This window comes from Rana temporaria, chromosome 5 (assembly GCF_905171775.1).
Source record: "Rana temporaria chromosome 5, aRanTem1.1, whole genome shotgun sequence".
NCBI lineage: Eukaryota > Metazoa > Chordata > Amphibia > Anura > Ranidae > Rana > Rana temporaria.
The window spans coordinates 160,143,373-160,165,095 of record NC_053493.1 but is presented as its reverse complement, the minus strand read 5'-3'; the positions used below and the strand labels follow the sequence as shown (position 1 = coordinate 160,165,095).

Here is a 21,723-nt window from a genome sequence, read left to right as displayed (position 1 = left end):
GCAATAGTATAATTCTATTTTTATTAAACAGATTTTAAAACAAAAATGCCAAGTGGCTCCTTACTATTTGCGGTGCCTGTATCCCGGCACCGAGGCCTGGTCACGCACAGTCACAAACTTCCGGTCCAGCTGGTTTCTGGTGGTGGAGCACACGCCAGACCTTCCAGCGACGGGGGCCATCTCTCCCTACTGTTACAAGCTCAGCAGCCTCAGTGCCGGGATACAGGCACCGCGAATAGTAAGGAGCCACTTGCCATTTTTGTTTTTAAATAAGTTTAATAAAATAGAATTATACTATTGCGGTCCTTCCTCTCTTTCATGCTATATCCCATGGTTTTGCTACTGAAATATGATCGCTTGATAAGGAATCCCTGATTTGCATGGAGCAATACACTTTGTGTAAACAAGCTGTAATTTACCTCTTTCTAACCAAAAGGGTCAACAACTGTTGGTAAAGGTGCCATCTAAAATCCACTGCAACAGAGCAGGTATAAAAAAATAAAAATAAAAGACTTCACAAGCACTTTAAATCAGAAAGGAAAAGAGGAAATGCCTGTTAAGCATCCATGAGAGCCGCACCACTCCACCTGTACAGGAAAAGGACTATACAGATTCACCTGCAACAATTCAAAAAACAGAAGTGCTTGACACTAAAGCATTCAGAAATCATAACATTTTACAGATGGGAAAACCTGACAATTTTTAGTATCCAAACAATGCAACCAAAAATGTTTGGCACATTCTTTCACCAATTTCACCCTCCAGACTCCCTCCCCCACCTGACAGGCAAACCCAAAGCTCCAAAGAGAATAAAAGCTTTAAAGCCTCAGACTATGCTACATTAGTAAAGCCCTAACAAAAAAAAAAAAAAAAGAGCACATCACATGCTTACTTTAATCAGCCTCCCCCCCCCCCCCCCAATGCAAAGTTAAAGGGGTTGTAAAGGTAAAAAAAAAATCCCCAAATAGCTTCCTTTACCTTAGTGCAGTCCTCCTTCACTTACCTCATCCTTGCATTTTGCTTTTAAATGTCCTCATTTCTTCTGCGAAATCCTCACTTCCTGTTCTTCTGTCTAACTACACAGTAATGCAAGGCTTTCTCCCTGGTGGAGAAAGTCTCTTGAGGGGGCGAGCAGGAGGGTCAGGACTCTATCTACTTTGCAGATAAAGGAGCTGTGTGTTAGTGGGTGTCCTGACACTCCTGCTCGCCCCCTCTTGACTCAAGAGGCTTCCTCTACACCAGATAGAAAGTGCTGCATTACTGTGTGTAGTTACAGAAGAACAGGAAGTGAGGATTTCTCAAAAGAAATAAGGACATTTAAAAGCAAAATCGAAGGATGAGGTAAGTGAAGGAGGACTGCACTAAGGTAAAGGAAGCTATTTAGGGAAAAAACTTTGAACTCTACCCCCCTCTCTATAGCAGCCCATTGGTTCTGAAGCTCTTCCCCCAGACTGATTTTTTACATGTTTTTGTTTCCATTACCTTTCCTCTTTTTTAGAAGTGACAAGGTCAGTCTACATAGTCTGATTCTACTTTCAAAAAGATCTCTCCCAATGGAATGCAATCTCCACCACACAACTTCAGCTGAAAAAAAAAATGGCATATAGCTTTTACTTTCTTTACAGTACATACACTACCTCTAGAAACCACCACAATTTACATTGGGTAGTAAGCTGATCTCACTGAATAAGAGGACTAAAAACCCCCCCCCCCCCCCCAAAAAAAAAAAAAGGTACTGCACGACAAATATTAACTCCTTCAAAGAGGGCAAGCTGTACAAAAATTGGGGCATTATCCAAATATGAACTTTCATTAATGGGCAGAAGCGCATCTTGAAATGATACTTCCTAAAAAATCTCTTGGGAAAATACGGATAGTCATCCTATCCACCCCTTTGCAAAATTGCACACTATAATACATACGGAATTAAAAAAATAATTAAAAACCCAGATGCTCATACCCCAACTTAAGCAAGAAAATGGACAGAAGGGCTCTACTCAACCTTTATCACTTCTCCAATAACTGGTTGGTCCAGAAATGTGGTCGGCATCAATTTAAAAATATCCCACAATCCAAGATACCCTTTATTCTTTAAGACTACATAATGTATTGGCCAAACCTACATTCCTTCAATCTATTCCAATACCCGAACAATTAGAAATGTATATTCCTTCAACTAAATACCCAGACTAAGATGGGCATTAATACAAGCCCCGACCTCCAATTGTCAATTAAAACCCTTCAGGGAGCTCCATGGAGGAAAATATCCCTTGACGAGAATATAGTTATATCCAAATTTTGCATCTTATTAAGCACCAAATACAACTACTGTACATGGTTTATAGACCAGCTCAACAAATCTCTGGCAAAAAAAAAAAAAAAGGCTATATTCATGAATATATTCTTTCAACAAACTAGGGAGCAAAACTCAAACCTCCAAAATATGGGAACATGCCCTTGGAAAAACTTTCCACCGATCACAAATGGAGAACAGCCAATAAATAACCCAATGCGCCAATCATTGGGCACTCCTACAAAAAGTATTACACAGATGGTATCTTACACCATTCAAAATCAAAATTCTCTTCCGTCAAAAAGCCTAAAGAAAACAAAGTTCAGACTCCACATCTAATGGATTGAGAAGCTGCAATAGATTACATTTTTGGTTTTGATCTCAATACCACTTTATTATTTTACTGGACCCAAGTAAATAGACCGATGTCAGAAAATAAGCCTCATCCGATTAGTCCTTCTACAGTTATGACAGCAAGTTCAATAGAAAAAATTGTTAACATTAATGTGAACAGTAATGCACATCCTACTCCAGGGGTCTCCAAACTTTCTAAAGGGCCAGTTTACTGCCCATCAGACTTTAGGAGGGCCGGAATGTGCCCATTGAAAGCAGAAAAGGTCCCGACATCTGTGGGGGGGGGGGAACAGTGCCCCATCTTTGGTGTAATTAAAAGGAATTGTGTCCCATCTTTGGGCCCCGTTGTTTCATTGGGAAAAATTGTGCATCATCACTGAGGTCATTGGGAGAAATTGTGTCCCATTGTTGGTGTCATTGGGAGGAATTGTGCCCGTTTATTGGTGGGGGGGATTAAGCCCCATTATTGCTATCAGGGGATGAAATAGTGCCTCACAGGGCGGATAAAAGCAAAAAGGGCCACAGTTGAGACCACTGTCCTACTGGATAAGCAACTAATGACACAACGAAATTGTTCTCTGGGATTTGCAGATTTCATTAAAGATGTGACCCTACACTGTGCACATGAATGTTTGCAATACGAAATGTGTATCATTTGTGCAACCCAAACAATCATGTGCAGAAAAATAATAAATGTATCTAAAGTGTATCCTTCACATATTGCAAACTCAAGCAAACATATGCAGAAAAATATTTGCAAACAACTTTATTAATATATCAAAAATGTGTCCTTCACATAGTAAAATTTAAAGCACTGGGAATGCATCATAAATCCTTCCTAAGGAATGGATGGGGCTACTTTTATTATTGCCTGGCTGTCATGTGGAAGAACAGTATCATCCGTCTCCTTTATCCAAGGACACATTTTTGACATATATACATACATACATACATGCAATATACAAACATACATTCTTTTCGTCATGGGGTTAGCGCGGATTAACCACTTAAAGTGGAGGTTCACCCTAAAAACACATTTTTAACATTAGAGCCAGCATAGTAAGGGCATATACTTTCGGCAGGGTTTTTTTTTTCCCTCTGTACTTACCTTTATATTCTGATTTGGTCCAGAGCTTCCACGTTCTGACGACTGGGCGTTCCTATCCCGGCCTCAGGGTTCCGATGACTGGGGGACTGGGTGTTCCTATCCTTTGGTTCGATGATTGACGGCTTGTGAAAAAGGTGACCTGTCGCACAACACGCGTCACCAGATTTCCAGAAATAGCCGAGCTGCGAGTCGGCACTATACGATGCCTGCCGTGTAGAGCCGATTGCCCAGGCGCCGTATAGTGCCGACTCGCAGCTCGGCTATTTCCCGACATCTGGTGACGCTCGTTGTGCGACAGGTCACCTGTTTCACAAGCCGTCAATCATCGAACGGAAGGATAGGAATGCCCAGCCCAGTCATCGGAACCCGGAAGCCCTGGACAAAAACAGAATATAAAAAGGTATGTACGAAAAAATAAAAAATAAAACGCCGAAAGTAAATGCCCTTACTATGCTGGCTCTGCTAGATGTAATATTACAATTTTTTTTTTTGGGGGAACTCCCGCTTTAACATTGCAATGAAAAATTGCCATGTCATTTTCTAACACACGTGGGGCAAACAGCTTACCATTAATTTTGCCATATGAACTTGTAACGCCAGATACAAAAAGTAGAAGTTTCTAGCCCATCCTTGGATCCTCATTTCTGAGAATGGTAATATAGCGATTCTAAACATACTTCTCCTGTTAAAACTATTATTCCTCATTTCGATGTTCTGTTGAGGTCCATTTCTAGGATGGATTCTAGTATTCAACTCATCTTATGTAAATTGAACAATCTTTATTTATAGTGCTATGCAAGAATACACAATTTTGTAGTGAACTCTTGGCTGTTCAAACTTATCTCTATTTATGACTATGGATTAATGTTTTTTTATCAAAACGGGTGTCTATACTACTGAAGGTGTAGATATTGGGAAAAAATAAATAGTAAAGCAGAAAAAGGGAAAAAACATGAAAATGGAGGAGAACAGGGTGTGGCAGGCAAGTTGAATTATGGTTTTAGTGACTCACTTCCTGGTTCCCTACTGCGCATGCATGAGTCACGATGCGCAATTCCACTGGTCCCTGCTGTCTTCTGGGACCCATGTGTCTCCCAGAAGACAGCAGGGGGGATCTGAGCCAGACATGGCGTAGGTCACCTCGATCACCAAGGTGATCTATGCCTGGAAGTGGGAGCAAATATTTGTATTTAACAGGTATCTGCTCCCTCCTCGACCTGAAAGGTGCCAAATGTGATACCGGAGGGGGTGGAGGGGGTCCAAAAAGCAGAAGTTTCAGTTTTGGGTGGAACTCCACTTTAAAAAGGTGAAATTAATATACAAGAGACTCATTACATGCAAAGCAAGATAGTTTGTGATTTGTCATAATTGTCAATAAAGTGCTGGACTTTCAAAAAGGAGTGGACTGAGGCTGGAGTCAGTGCCTCAAGAGCCACCACACACAGACGGATCCTGGACATGGGCTTCAAATTCCTCTTGTCAAGCCACTCCTGAACAACAAACAACGTCAGAAGCGTCTTACCTGGGCTAAAGAAAAAAAAAAAAACACCTGGTCTGTTGCTTAGCAGGCCAAAGCCGTCTTTGATAAGAGCAACATTTGCAATCTCATTTGGAAACCAAGGACCCAGAATATGGAGGAAAAATTGAGAGGCACACACTGCAAAATGCTTGAAGTCCAGTGTGAAGTTTCCACAGTCTTGATTTGGGGAGCCATGTCATCTGCTGGTGTTGGTCCACGGTGCTTAAGTCCAGAGTCACTGCAGCCGTCTACCAGGGGATTTTGGAGCACTTCATGCTTCCTTCTGCAGACGAGCTCTATGGGGAAGCGGACTTCATTTTCCAGCAGGACTTGGCACATGCCCACACTGCCAAAAGCACCAAAACCTGGTTCAATGACCGTGGGATTACTGTGCTTGATTGGCCAGCAAACTTGCCTGACCTGAACTCCATAGAGAATCTATGGGGCATTGCCAAGAGAAAGACGAGAGACTTGAGACTGAACAATGCAGAAGAGCTGAAGGCCCCTATTGAAGCATCCTCGTCTTCCATAACACCTCAGCAGTGCCACAGGCTGATACCTTCCATGCCACGCCGCATTGAGGCAGTAATTGCTGCAAAAGAGGCCCAAACTGAGTACATATGCACGCTTATACTTTTCAGGTCTGACATTCTATGTACAATCCGTGTTTTATTAATTTCATGAATTAAAAATGTTCGAGATTGTGGATTTGGGTTTTTCATGAGCTCCAAGCCATAAACCACCACAATTATGACAAATCACGGCTTGAACTATCTTGCGTTGCATGTAATGAGTCCATCTCATTTAGTTTTCGGCTTTTAAGTTACATTAGTGAAATAAATTAACTTTTGCACGATATTCAAATTTTTTGAGTTTCACCTGTAAATGGCAGAGGATTCCCCCACCCAGCAGTCACACCTACGCAAAGGGCATGCTGCAAGGAATGCCTTTGCCAGCTTTTGACAGGATCCCAGCTCGTGGCTTTCCTGCACAGCTCTGCCAATTGCATGTTGGCAAGGGAGGGACAATATTACAACCCACCGGTCATCTGCTCAAGGACAACTGGCAGATCACAATAAGTGCGTTTCCGACCCCACATCTAGGATGTGTAGAAGTATTTTTTTTTTTCTAAAGCTGTATTTTTTGAAAAACCCGAATGCAATAAAGAGAGAGAAAAAAAAAAAAGGTTTACGGGAACTTCTCTTCATTCTCCTGTTGAGATTTCTTGATGTATGGGTCAGCATGCACTTTCCACCATATGACCTTGTGTAGTAATTTAGTTGCTCAACACACACCTTAGAAGCTTACACAGACACTCCCAAAAGGCAGTTACAGAGGAGGGAAGGAAATTATAAGCTGCTGCAGAGGCCAGCATTAACTCATGTGCTATAACTGGACAAAGTACAGTTATCAACTTTTACCCTCTACAGAAAACTGCTACAGACTGCTTATATGCCATGATGGATTCTCTATTGTGAGGCTAGACATACTTAAAATAAACTCCAATTGTTCTCCAAGTGAGCTAGAAGATTTATTTCATGAACAATGCTATCAAAGCCAAAAGCTTTACATTTCTGACAGGGGACTCACTACATATGAAAGTTGTATATCAGGAGCCTAGGCATCTTTAGTTTTGGTGATACTTACACTTCTTTTGCTGGCAGGCTGGTTTTGAGGTAATGATCCTGGTGCAAGTACTGGAGAACCTGCAGGAGTGCAAAGCTCTGGAAATGGATTTGGAATTGCTGGCAAAGATGATGTACGCGGTTGTTCTTCCTGTAGGCGTCTGCATGAAAAAAAAAAAAAGACCCTCAGTATAGGAGAATTAAGATGGGCCTGAAAATACAGTGGGGAAATTTGATCCCCTGCAGATTTTGCAAGTATGCCCGCTAACAAAGAAATTAAGTGTCTGGCTCATTTAAAAATACACCCATGATAAAAATTAGAGACAATATAAACCGAGGGACAGCAACATTGCGGCAGACAAATCTGACCCCAAATTACACCTTTAGGGACATTACAATGATCAGTGCTAAAAAAAAAAAAAAAAAAAAAACCTGGCACGGAAGGGGTTAACACTAGGGGGCGATCAAGGGATTAAATGTGTTCCCTAGGTGGGTTAGAACTGTAAGGGGGGGGGGGGTGGGATGCCAGGGACATGACAGATCTACTGTTCCCAGTGATCTGTCATCTCGCAGAACGGGGATCCGCTTGTTTACAAATGGCAGATCCCCGTTTTGCCTCTGTAGAGTTCGCCCGACACGCAGTGAGAGTGCGCTGCTGTACAGCTACGGCAATTCGCGCAGGAGGGCCAATCTGCTGCCGTATAGCAACGGTGGCTGGTTGGCAAACGGTTAATGTACTTCTTGAGCCATTCCTTTGTTGCCTTAGCGTTATGTTTTGAGTCATTGTCATGTTGGAAGACCCATCTTCAGTGTTCTGGCTGAGGGAAGGTGGTTCTCATCCAAGGTTTTACAGTTCGTGGCCCAGTGCATTGGCCCCTCAATGTGGCAAAGTCGGCCTATACCTATAGGAGAAAACCAGCCCGAGAGAATGTTTCCACCTCCGTGCTTGACTGTAGGGATTGTGTTCTTAGGGTCATAGTCAGCATTTCTCATCCTCCAAACATGGCGAGTCAAGTTAATACAAAAGAGCTCGATTTTGGTCTCATCTGACAGCACTTTCTCCCAATCCTTTGCATCATTTAGTGTGTTCATAGGCAAACTTCAGATGGGTCTGTACATGTGCCTTCTTGAGGCAGACATTGCGAGCGCTGCAGTATTTCAATCCATGGCAGCGTATGGTGTTACAAATGGTTTGGGGACTGTGGTCCCAACTGCCTTGAGATCATTCACAAACTCCTCCCGTGTAGTTCTGGGCTGATCCCCTCATGCCTCATGATCATCCTTGCCATATGGAGGTGAAATACTGCATGAAGCTCCAGACCAAGGACGATTGGTTTTGCATTTCTTTCATTTGCAAATTTGTGCGAATAATCCCTTCAACAGTTGTCTCCTCACCAAGCTTCTTGCTGATGGTCTTGTAGCCCATTCCAACCTTGTGCAGATCTACAATCTTGTCCCTGTTCTTTGATCTTGCCAATGATTGGGAGTTTTGAATGGAAGAAAAAAGTTCTGTGGACAGGTGCCCTACACAGTGAACTGTTAGGAGCACCTTCTTAAAGTGGAGGTTCACCCTCAAAAAAAATTCTGACATCACACGGAGTCGCGCCATCCTACCGACAGAATGCCGGTGGTTTGTTTTTTATTTCTCAGCACATACCTCTTAATCCCGATTTTCACCTCACAGCAATCCCGCGGGAGTGGGCGTTCCCAAGCACTGCCTGTGTTTGGGAGCATACTGCGCATCACAGGTTGCCGAAAAAACGCGAACGTCGGTGCGGCTCTATACGGCGCCTGCGCACCGACGTTCGGGTTCTGTCGGCAACCTGTGACACGCAGTATGCGCCGTTCGGAAGCCTGTCGATCACAGGCTAGTCACAGCCTGTCAATCACGGGATTAAGAGGTATGTGCTGAGAAAAAAAAAAAAAAACACGGGCATTCTGTCGGTAGGATGGCGCAACTCCGTGTGAGGTCAGAATTTTTTTTAAAGGGTGAACCTCCACTTTAAAATTGACATGACTAATCTGTGTACCACATGAGCACATACTGTAGCCAGTCTGGGAGACAGTATTGTTGGTAGGGGGATTAAACACTTTTACTCACTGAACTGCAAATATATAACATTTGTATGTTTTTTTTTTCTGGATTTTTGGTTGATATTCTGTTTATCGTTTAAACTACACCTATGTTCAGACCCTTCAGTTCTTTGTAAGTGGGCAAACTTAGACAATCTGCAGGGAATCAATTTTCCCTACTGTAATTGCAAATATACAAATATCAGTTTGATGGTCAATACAAGTAGGCTGGATGAATACCATCACTGTATGTGACTTGCTGAAAATACGAGAACTTCTTTTAAAGAAGTTATTTCACATGAATAGTAATCCCATAGATACCATTGGTACATGTGGATACATTCATTCCCATCTGTTGATTGAAATGCAGCACTGGCAATATGTTGCATGTTCCACCCTAAAAATTAAGTATTCCCAAAGGTGAACTTCTCCAAAAGTTAACTTATTTGCTTGTGCTCTCAACCAAACTAAACTGTCAAACCATGAAATGGCTGATGTCATAACTGATCACATGTGCAGCTCCCATGGCATTTGAAGATCAGAGGCCAAGATGGCTTCCTTGGCCGAAAGATTTTGTTCTAGTGGTTCGCCGAATTGAAAAGTCTCAATGCACATTACCAAAAACTGAAATGGAGTGTTAAACCTCCTCACTACCGGCCACCGTTAATTGACGGCGGCACGATGGCTTTCAGAGCCACTAGGGAGTGTGCGCACCCGCTGCGTTACTGGGAACCCGATGCGGGTGCCCGTGGGCCGCCGGGCACCCGCGATTACCCAGTTACTGAGAAGGACCGTAAATGTGTGTAAACAGAGATCCACGTCCTGTCAGGGAGAGGAGACCGATACTGTGTCCCTTGTACATATGGACACAGATCGGTCACCTCCCCCAGTCAGTCCCCTCCCCACAGGGCACACATTTAACCCCTTCCTCGCCGCCTTTTGTTAACCCCTTCCCTGCCAGTCACATTTATACAGTAATCAGTGCATATTTATAGATGGGGAGTTTGGGATATTTATTATAGCAAAAAATATTGTGTTTTTTTCAAAATTGTCGCTCTTGTTTATAGCTTAAAAATCAACTGCAGAGGTGATCAAATACCACCAAAAGAAATCTCTATTTGTGGGGGAAAAAAAGAGGACGTCAATTTTGTTTGGGAGCCATGTCACACGACCACGCAATTGTCCGTTAAAGGGAGGCAGGGCCGTAAGCTGAAATTTCACCTGGGCAGGAAGGGGGTATATGTGCCCAGTAAGCAAGTGGTTAAAAAATGTTAATGTAGCTGGCATTTTTGTACCAAAGTCAATGGGGGAGGGAGTGCAGCATTTTTTGCACAGATGTCAATAGGGCACAGCATGCCATTATCGGCACTTTTTTTTTCTATTGACAAAACGGCAGTAACCCTATTTTTGACAGATAATTTAATTTTCGGTGGTCGATATATTGGTGCATCCCTATTTAGTTCCTCCAACTTCATATTCTGTACCCATTCTTATGCCTTTTCAAAATGTACCAATGATCTTGCCACCAGCTTGTACTTCCTTCCTACTGACAAGATGCCCAGGGTACTTCCTAGTTTCTCATACAATCCTGTAACTATTCCGAAAAAATTATAAATGCTTTAAAGTAGAGTTATAGGCAAAACTTTTTTCATTGAGCCAGGGAAGGTTACAACTATTTTTTTTGCCATCCGTGTCACATTGCTGAGATTTTCCTCTACTTCCTGTCCCATAGCCAAACAGGAGAGGAAATCCCTGCAAATTCATTGGGGACCACCCACCAGAACTAGTTTGCCCATTGGAAGATTTCCCCACTATTACTTCTCTGGGGACAATCCAAAATTTGGGATTCTTTCACTTTCAATAATGATAAACAGGACAAATTGAGAGGAAAAATCTCTAAAAAAAAAAAAAAAAACCCTTACAAGCATTTTAATCACTCCACCCTCACACTGCAGAGCACTGTACTCACTGGAAGATGGCTGCTTATTGTAAAAGCTAGTGTCAGTCATCCCACAAATGGACATACTCTTCCGTCCTCTGGTTTCAGTGGTGCTACCAGGGTCATGGCTACAGCTGCACTCATGACACTGCTAGGTTTTGTTTTAACCTTGAGATGGTGAGATGGTGATGCTCTATAATGTAAAAATGATCTGAGCAGCTATACAGCTGCTAGATAATTTTTACATGTTTATTCCTTTGTGATATATCTAAACAATTTAAAGCACCCTTGCCCCTCATGCTCGCACACAAATGAGAACACATGCGTGGAACACACGTAAAAGGTGATTGTACCACACGTGAGGTATTGCAGCAAAGCGAGAGCAATAATTCTAGGACCAGAACTTCTGTTTAACCCTAAAATGGTGACCTGCAAAGACTTTTAAACTGTTGCCAGAGATTACTGTAGTTTGTCACCATTTCACAGGCATGCACAATTTTAGTGTGGCATATTTACTAGGGATGCACTGATGCTTTTAACCACTTAAGGACCACCGCACGACTATATACGTAGAGAGAATGGCACGGATGGGCACATGGACACACACACACACACACACTTTAAGAGCCCAGCCTGTTTGTTTAGGTATGCAACCGTCGCAATGTTGTCGGATAGGATCTGGAGATTGTGACCCCTGATTTCCAACTGAAAAACCTGCAGGGCTCTCTGAACCGCTAAAATCTCTCTGGTTCGATGAAGCTCTTGCCTCCCTCAAGGACCAATTTCCCTGTGCGACTTTGTCGCTGAGGTGTGCTCCCATGCCCAGGAACTCGCGTCCGTCGTGATCCTTTGGGATACAGGAATGGACCATGGCAGGCCTCTGTTAGGCGAGGATTTGTCCTTCACCACCACAAGCTTCTTTACCTTGGTAGGAAACAAAACTTTTGACTCCAGAGACCTCACATCTCCATCCCAATTTTTCAGAAGAAACATCTGCAATGGTCTTTGATGGAATCTTGCCCATGGCACTGCAGGGAAACACAAGATCAGACCTACTGTCCTTGAAACTTCCCTCGGCGAGACCAACTGATTGGTCTGTAAGGCTGAAACTGCTTGCACCATCTTTGAGACCTTCTCTGGGAGAAAAATAGAGTTACGTACCGGTAACGTCTTTTCCAGTAGTCTTTCAGGACAGCCCACAATTGAGAGATACTCCTCCTCTTCCTCTAGGAAACACTGCGCCAGCCCATAAATTTCTCACTCCCCCTGCCAGACCTCAGTATTTATACGAGCACCTCCGGTCAGCTGGGGAGACACAAGAACATGTTAATAACATACAATTACATATCAACATCATGTCCTGGTCTTGAAATCAGACTTCCTCTATTCGGGTGGGTACCCAGGGCTGTCCTGAAAGACTACTGGAAAAGACGTTACCGGTACGTAACTCTATTTTTCCCCTCCCGTCTTTCAGGACAGCCCACAATTGAGAGGATAACCGAGAACTTACCAACTAGGGTGGGACTATGGCTTGCAAAACCTTTCGTCCAAAGGCTTGCTCACCTGCCGAAACCAGGTCCACCCTGTAGTGTTTAACGAAGGTGGTGTAGCTGGACCATGTTGCTGCTTTGCAAATCTGTTCCGGCGTTGCTCCCGCTCTTTCTGCTTGAGAGGTTGCCAGCGCTCGAGTGGAGTGTGCTTTAATTCCTGTAGGGATATCCCTACCAGCCAAAGTGTATGCTTGCTCAATGCTTAGTCTTAGCCACCTGGCAATAGTGCGCCTGGATGCTTTGCATCCCTTCCTGGTTCCAGAAAATAAAACAAATAGTGAGTCTGACCGTCTAAACGGTTTAGTCACCTCTAAATAATGTAGGATACTTCTCCTAACATCTAACGTACTGAAACGTCGTTCCCTTTCCCCCGAAGGGTTGGAACAAAAAGAGGGTAAAACTATATCTTGACTCCTGTGAAACTTTGAAGTCACTTTAGGAAGAAAGGCTGGATCGGTCTTGAAAACGACCCGATCCGGGAAAATAACACAAAAAGGGGGTCTGATCGATAGAGCTTCTAGCTCGCTGACCCTCCTAGCAGTGGTCACTGCAACCAAAAAAGCTGTTTTTAAGGTTAAATCCCTTAGAGAACAATTATCTAAGGGCTCAAAGGGAGTACCCGTTAGGGTATGCAATACCAGAGACAGGTCCCAACTGGGGAAGGGTGGCCCTCGAGCTGGTCTCTGTCTGGATAGTGCTTTAAAGAACCTGACTATCCAGGGACTGGTGGCCAGAGGTTTTTCTAAATACACCGTAAGTGCCGAAACCTGCCCTTTAAGGGTGCTAACCGAAAGACCCTTATCTGCCCCACACTGAAGAAATTCTAAGACAGCCGTGGGGCTCTGTACAGAACAGGGGCAATTTACACACCATTCGTTGAAACGAAGCCAAACCTTCTTGTAAATTTTGCGGGTCTCCTTTTTTCTACTATTAAGGAGGGTGGCAATTAAACCTTCGGAAAATCCCTTGGATCTTAGTATGGCTTCCTCAGTAGCCACGCTGCTAGCCTCCACCTGTGGACTTGTGGACATAGGACTGGGCCCTGTGATAGAAGATCCTCCCGCTGAGGAAGAAATAAGGGTGGTTCTGCCGCTAATTGTTTGAGGACTGAGAACCAAGCCCTCTTGGGCCAGTAAGGAGCTACCAGGACTAGAGAGGTGTGCTCTAATTGGAATTTTCTCAGTACTGCTGGAAGAAGTACCGGAGGTGGGAATGCATAGCATCTTCCGAACTTCCAGCTTTGGGACAGGGCATCCACTCCCCTTGCTCCTTCTCCCTTGTTCAGGGAGAAGAAACAGGGGGCCTTCGCATTTTCTCTTGAGGCGAAGAGGTCCACCTCCAGAGTTCCCCATCTCTTGTTCAGGAGCTGAAAGACCTCCTGGTTGAGGGTCCACTCGCCCTCCCTCAGCTGCCTCCGACTGAGGAAGTCTGCTGTTACGTTTCTTTCTCCCCTCAGAAAGACCGCCGAAAGGGAGAGGGTGTGGATCTCGGCCCAGCCCAGAATCTCTGCTGTCAGGACCGACAAACTTTCGCTTCTCGTGCCGCCCTGCTTGTTTAAATAGGCTACGGCCGATGAATTGTCCGATCTCACCTGAATGTGGTGTCCCTGGAGTTCCTCCTGAAAGAACCTGAGGGCTAGGCCCACTGCCCTCAGCTCCTTCCAATTGGAAGATCTTTTTAGATCTTGGAGACCCCAGGTACCCTGCGCTGGAAGGGACCCCAGGTGCGCTCCCCAGCCCTTGCCGCTTGCGTCTGTGGTTACCACCCGAGACACCGGGATAATCCACAGACGTCCTTGGGTAATGTTGGTGGCCTTTCTCCACCACCAGAGGGATCTCTTTACCTGAAGGGGTACTAGAATCAAGGAGTCTAGGGTTTCTAGGCTGTGATCCCAGACCCTTAGTAGGAAGGCCTGCAGTGGGCGAAAGTGAATCCCTGCCCACTGTACGGCTGGGAGGGCAGATGTCAGCAGACCTAGCGTTGACATCAGGGACCTTAGTGACACCTGTTGATTGTTTTGGAGGGAAGCTACTGCTCTGTCCAACTTCTTGACTTTCTCTACCGGGAGGAACACTCTTGAGAGAGTAGAATCCAGCAGGTACCCTAGGTAAGTGATCTGTTGGGATGGAATTAAACTGGACTTGTCTAGGTTCAGTAACCACCCTAGGTCCGTTAGAACCTTCTTGGTCACTTCCAGGTCCCTGGATAGCTGCTCTGGCGAGGCTGCGAAAAGTAGCAGGTCGTCCAGATAGGCTATGATGGATATTCCCTGAAGTCGCAGAAACGCTAAGGGTTCTGCCAGGATTTTGGTAAAAATCCGGGGCGAGGAGGATAGCCCGAATGGCAGAGCCTGGAACTGGAGGTGTACAATCGTTCCCTCTAGGTCCACGGCCAATCGCAGATAACTCTGAGAATTCTCTGCGATCGGGACGTGTAAGTATGCGTCTCTGAGGTCCAGAGATACCATGAAACAATTGAGGGGAAGGAGGGCTCTGACTGTATAAATTGATTCCATACGGAATTTCCTGTATGAAATGGATCTGTTCAGAGGTTTTAGGTTTAGGATTAACCTGTATTTTCCCGAGGGCTTCTTTACCACAAAGATGTGTGAATAAAATCCCCTTCCTTCCTCTGCCCTTGGAACTCTGAGGATGACACTCTGATCCTCTAGCTCCCTTAGAGCTCCCAACAAGGCTTCGGATTTCTCCTTGTCCCTGGGTAGATGGGTGACTAGGTATCTCTGGGGGGGAGGTGATGAAAATTCCAGTCGGTATCCCCCTCTTATGACCGCCAGGACAAACTGGTTTGGGGAGATTGATTCCCATTGTGGGAGAAAAGTCCCCAGTCTTCCTCCCACCCTGACTAACAAGTCATGGGTTTTTAGGGGGCTGGACAGGAGGGTGAAAAATCGCTCCACCTCTGCCTCTGCCCCTGGGGGTCCAAACCCTCTTTTGGCCCGCTGGTTTGGCCCCTTTTTGCTTATGCGGATGAAACCCCCTTCCTGCCTGTACTGTGACTCTCTTTTTAGGAGGAAAGGCTTTCTTTTTGTCCGCCGTGCGGTCTAGTACTGCTTCAAGGCCTGGGCCAAAAAGCAGGTCCCCTGTGAAGGGAATACCACATAACTTGGATTTAGAGGCGCTGTCGCCAGTCCAAGTCTTGAGCCAGAGGGCCCTTCTGGCCGAGTTAGCCAGAACCGCCGATCTGGCCGACATGCGGACTGACTCCGCTGAGGCATCCGCTATATAAGCGACTCCTTGCAGGATAGTAGGGAAGGAGGCTAAAATAGTTTCCTTATCCGTACCAGCTTCAATGTGCTCCTGAATTTTAGAGAGCCAATGCTCCAGATTGCGAGCCATTACCGTGACGGCAAGTTCTGGTTTAAGATTCCCCATAGTAGAATCCCAACATTTCTTTAATAGGGAATCCATTCTCTTGTCCATAACATCGGACAAAACCCCCATGTCCTCGAACGCTAAATCCGTGTTCCTGGACACTTGGGAGAAGGCGGCGTCTAATTTGGGGCTTTTGTTCCAAACAGATAAAGGATCCTCTGAGAAAGGGAATCTCCTCTTTAGGGATCTGGAAAAAAAGGGTTTCCTTTCAGGATCCTGCCACTCCTTCTTAATGGTCTCAACCAGTATATCATGTACTGGGAAGACCTTTTTCTCTTGCTCCTCCAGACCCCTGTACATTCGATCATGGAGGGTAAGAGGTTTCTTGTCGGTTTGGATACCAAGGGTTGTGTAAACTGCCCCTAAGAGGTCCTCTACCTCATCCAGTGACAATTTGTACCTAGAGGGCTTCCTGGACTCCCCGTCCTGGTCCTCTCCCTCTGACCCCTCTTGAGAATCAGAGGTGGCACTATCTGGAGGAACCTGTTCCTCTTGGGAAGGGCCTGCGGAAACATCTGCCATAGCTGCTGCAATGGGTATGACAGGAGCAGGACCCTGAGCCTGTGGCTGGGTTGTAACCAGGGTAGGGACAGCCAAAGGCTGTAATCTCTCAAACAGAGATTTGAATGAGGAGAACGTGGATGACAGTTCTTTAACAGAGGCTGCAAGTCCTGACTCCTGTTCTAATTCATTTTCCCTGACCAGGGATTGAATACAATCCCTACATAGGACCTTAGTCCATGTTTCTGGAAGGACATCCCTACAGGAGGCACACTTCCTCTTTGAGCTATGCCTTCCACTACCCGTTTTTTCAATGGCTTTCTGAAACACAGAAAGGGCAGAAAACAACAGTTATAAAAATAAAAAATTTAAAAAATTTAAAAAATTTAGTTACAACCCTGGGAGTGCACCTAGCCCCCTATAAACCCTGGGACTAAGGACTCCCCCTCCCCTGGCCACCCAGGGGGCTTGCCTCCCCATGCATTGAACCCTACATGGAGAGGCAAACCTAAGCTAGAGAGCGCCCCTCCCCAGGGTACTCTTACCTTAGGCTCGCTGGAGGTAGCGTCAGTTGTCAGGGCTGGCTCTGGAGATGCTGCCGACATGACTGCAGGTGGCTGCTTGCTGAGAGCTTTCTCCTCGCCTGTGCGAGATCCGACTCCCTCCAGCGTCCGCCCGGACCTCCTATCAGCACCGCGACCCGGAACCGGAAGTCGCGGTTCAAAGGGGAGACATCCGCTCTACGCCGGAAATGACGTCACCCGCCGTCCAGCCCGCTCGGTTCAAAAAAATTCTTTGCGGCCTGTAGTACAGGGCGAGCCTGGATGTCCCCCCCGCTGCGCCCCGCTGGACGAGATAGGGGTCCCCCGCAACCAGGAGCCGCGCTCGGCGTGGAAGGGGTGGCTAATGGTGGGCCTGCACCGCACCAGGATTCACCTGGAAGCCTCTGCTTCCTTAAGGTAAAATAGATGGCCTCAGTCCTCTGCCTGAATTGGCCTAGGTTCCCATGCACAGTGTCTCCCCACCGGAGGAAACACTAATACTGAGGTCTGGCAGGGGGAGTGAGAAATTTATGGGCTGGCGCAGTGTTTCCTAGAGGAAGAGGAGGAGTATCTCTCAATTGTGGGCTGTCCTGAAAGACGGGAGGGGAAAAACTTTTTGGTCTACTGAGCAAAAATCGTAGCCCAGATACTTCACCTTCTGGGCTGGATTTAGGGAAGACTTCTCCGTTTATCAACCAGCCTAGGGATTGAAGGAAGTCCTGTACAGTCTGGAGATCTGTTAGCAATTTTTTGTAAGACTCTGCCACTATTAGGAGGTCGTCCAGGTAAGGGATAATAGTCATCGCCTTTAACCTTAGCGGAGCCAGTGCCTCCAACACTTTTGTGAAAATGCGTGGGGCCGAGGACAGCCCGAAGGGAAGGGCTTGAAACTGAAAGTGACGAATTTCTGTTCCCATTTTCACCGCTATTCTCAAAAATCTTTGGAATGCTGGATGGATCGGGACATGCAGATAAGAGTCCCTTAAGTCCAAAGTGGCCATGAAGCAGTTTAGGTAAAGCAGGCTTTTGATTGTGAACACTGTCTCCATACAATGCTTGTACCTGATCGATCGGTTTAAAGACCGAAGGTTCAGAATAAGCCGATACTTTCCTGACGGCTTTCTGATAAAAAAAAATATGGGAATAGAACCCTTTGCTCTGATCTGAGCGGGGAACAGGACTTTCTGGTCTAAAAAGTCTATTTGGAGACCCAGAGCCCTCGCTTTTTCCCCGATCTTTGGGAGGGGAGGTGATCAATAGTCGCTCTGGTGGTTGGCAGGAGAATTCCAGCCTGTACCCATTTACTACTAGATCCAGAATGAAGGGACTTGAGGTGACTGCTGCCCACTGTGGGAGAAAGGCCCTCAATCTTCCTCCCACAGGAAGATGCTGGTCACTGTGGCTTGGCGGGCTGTTGAGGTATGTTAAACAAAACACCCCTTCTACCTCTGCCCTGCCCAATGTTTCTTGGGCCTGTTGTCCTTTTCTCTAGGACTTTGCTGCCTGTTTTGGCCACAACATTTTTTTCTGCCTGTCTGCTTTTTCTTGTTTTCTGGAAAGACCTTTTTCTATCGCCTGTACGTTCCAGTGCTTCCTGCAGACCTGGGCCAAAAAGATGATCCCCACATAGGTGCAATTTAGAGGCTCCATCACCTGACCAGGTTTTAAGCCAAAGGCTTCTCCTGGCTGAATTTTACTAGGACCGAAGTCCGACTCTGCGGAAGAATCAGCTAAAAAAAAAAAACACAGCACTAAAAAAGGAGAGGAAAGGATTTTAGAATCTCCTCCCTAGAGGTACCTGCCAACAGATGGGTTTGTATCCGTGTGAGCCATTTTTTTCCAGGTTTCTGGCTACACAAGTGGAGGCCAGAGCCCGTTTGAGATTCCCCATAGCTGAATCCCAGGCTCTGAAAAATAATATCTCCTCTTGTCCATCGGGTCCTTAAGCGAGCCCATATCATCCAATTCCAGGTCCGAATTTTTTTAAACTTTTGAAAGAGGTGCGTCTAACTTTGGATTTTTGTTCCACGGCTGCGCTGCATCCTCATCAAATGGAAACCTTTTTAGGTTACCAGAAAAAAAGGTTTTCTCTCTGGATTTTCCCACTCCAGCTTGGTAGTATCAAGGAGGGAACTGTGCACTGGAAAGACTTTAGATTTCTTCTTGTGCAAATCTTTGTACATAAGGTCATGCTTAGACAATTGTACCTCCTCCTCTTCCATTTCAAGAGTTGTATAAATAGCCTTTAATAAGACATCTTGAGCCCCTAGAGCAGAGATATGCAATTAGCGGACCTCCAGCTGTTGCAGAACTACAAGTCCCATGAAGCATAGCAAGACTGACAGCCACAAGCATGACACCCAGAGGCAGAGGCATGATGGGACTTTTTGGGTATTTTTGCAACAGCTGGAGGTCCGCTATTTGCATATCCCTGCCCTAGAGGATTCTCCATCCCTGGGCCCTGTATCTGACCCTCAATCGTCTGAAGAATGGGTAGATCTGGCTTCAGCCTCAGAGTCTTTACTCTCCACCCTTTGTTGCGGAATGCTACCAACTGAAGCCTTTCTGTTTGAAGACTGACCCTCTGTGGGAGCCAGAAATTTATCAATTAGAGTTTTGAAAGAGCTAAAAGTAGATTTAAGCTCATCACTAACTGAAGTCAGTATTTTCTGACATGAGACTACCTCATCTTTTACTAGGCCTGAAATACAGGAGCGGCAAACTGGTTAACTCCATGAGGAGCTCAGTTTACTTCCGCACACTGCACATTTCTTTTTTGGTGGCTGCGCTTGGGCTTTGTCCTGAGTCTTCGCCTGCAAGAGAACAAATGACCCTGTAAATTTTCTGCAACATACCCTCCGTTACACCCCGTGCAGGAGAAAGAAAAATGTGCTCCCTTTACCTAGTTCCTACTAGTTACAAGGGGAAAGACACTCACAGGCTGTGCAAGAAAGTACATACACTTCAGGCTTACCTGTGAGGAGCTGGTGTTAGGGCTTGATTCGGCTGCCTGTGCAGGCATCTCAAAGGAGTCCATCCTGCCTCTGTAGTGGTCCGCAGCCTTTGCTGGGTTTCACTTTTTAAACGACCAGCCTCCCAGTTCGTGCCGTTTTGAGACCGGAACTAGCGTCTCCAGGCGCCCACCGATGACGTCACACGCCCTGTGAGCCAGCTTGGAACGCAAGTCCCGCCCATCCCTGCACGTGGCTTTCTCCTTCCCCTGCATGTTCTAGCCTGGCTGTACTGACAGGGAAAAAAGCCAACACCGCCACTGCACCAGCAGAAAACCATGCGGTTTTGCAGGGGGGAGCTCAGACGACACTACGGCACTGACATTCTCCATGTACCGAGAAGCAGGGACAGCAGCCACAAACCAACTCCCCCGGTGGATGTGCCGCTCTGGGACCCAAGGAAGAGGTAGGAAAACTCACCCATCGCTCAGGGAGCCATGCTCTTAAGACCTAGGGGAACCAGTTCCAGGAAACATGTTACCCCCCGACCGGAGGAAACACCAATACTGACATGGGGCCTGGAGGACCACCCTTTTATCTGTTGGGGGTAAGGCGTTTCCTGTCCTGGTAGGAGGAGGAGCCCTAGGTCTCATGGGCTGTCCTCGAAGATGCTTGGAAGAAATTGTCGGAAATCTTTTCCCATTCCTTGACGAAATGGGACAGCCTTTCCCCCTACCCCTGCATCACTGGGGATTTTTGGAAGAGGCTGAAGCAGTAAAGAGAGAGAGTCCCCTTTTGCTTATCTTTGTTAAAAGACCACTTTTTCGTCGCCTGTTGGTTCCAAAATTAGTTTTGTTTTGGAAACCACAAAAAGTCTCATTCTGTGGCTTATTCTTTTGAGAAGAGAAATGTCTACACTTAAGAGGAACGAGCTAGGACCTCCACCAAGGAGGAACCGAATAAGAGCTTACCTTCAAAAGGGAATGGCGCAGAGCTTGTTCATGGAGACCAGATCCCTCTCCCAAGACCCAAGCCAGATTGCTCGTCTGGTTGAATTAATGAGGAGCAGAAGACCTAGCTGTAGCTTTCACAGAGGATGCAGCTGCATCTGCCAAAGCGGCTACTGACTTAGCAATGAGTGGGAGGGACTCCCTAATCTGCTCTTTGGGGGTGTCAGACGAAAGGAGCTCGTCCAGACACTGAACCCATACATCTAAATTCCTAGCCCCACTGGTGGATGCTACAACTGGACCCAAGGATAAAGCTGAAGCATCCCAGGCCTTGCGTAGCAAAGAATCGGCCTTCCTATACATTTACTTTCAGGACTCCAGAGTCTTCAAAAGGACAGGTCTGACTTCTTAGAAACCCGAGACATATGGGCATCTAGCCTAGGACATTTAAAGAAAGTCTCTTCAATTTCAGATTGAAAAGGAAATCTTTTGTGCCATTTAGGTTGGAACACTCTCCTTTCCGGATCTTTCCATTCTGACAGAATCATATCCTTAAGTGACTGGTGAACCTGGGAAAGTCCTTGACTTCCGCCCCTGAAGCCCACTATACATTCCATCTGGCACAGATTGGATTTTGGTGTGGTATCAATCTGTTCAGAGGCATAAATTGATTTTAAAAGCTCATCAATTTCCTCTGCTGGAAAAAGAAACTTAGGGTTACATGCCTCCCTATCAGTCACTAAATGGCACTCATATTGCCATTTTTTTTTTTGTTTTTAACAGGATGAAAGTAACCTTACATGTGCAGCATAGGTGTCAGCTTACTGTCACCACCTTAAAAGGACAGCAGTATATGGGTGGTATAATTAGTGTATGGTTCACACTAGCTTGTACATGTAAATGTGAACTCTCCCACTTGAACATAA

At 45.8% G+C, this 21,723-nt stretch overlaps 1 protein-coding gene across 3 annotated transcripts in view; it reads right to left on the bottom strand.

Moving 5' to 3' along the window:
- The window catches only part of GRB10 (growth factor receptor bound protein 10), a 244,748-nt gene that overhangs the window by 94,638 nt on the left and 128,387 nt on the right, over positions 1 to 21,723 (bottom strand). For all 3 annotated transcript variants that reach the window (XM_040353310.1, XM_040353308.1, XM_040353309.1), the window contains one exon: positions 6,922 to 7,060. In XM_040353310.1, the coding sequence (XP_040209244.1) occupies positions 6,922 to 7,060 (139 nt within the window). The remainder of the gene's footprint in view (positions 1 to 6,921; positions 7,061 to 21,723) is intronic.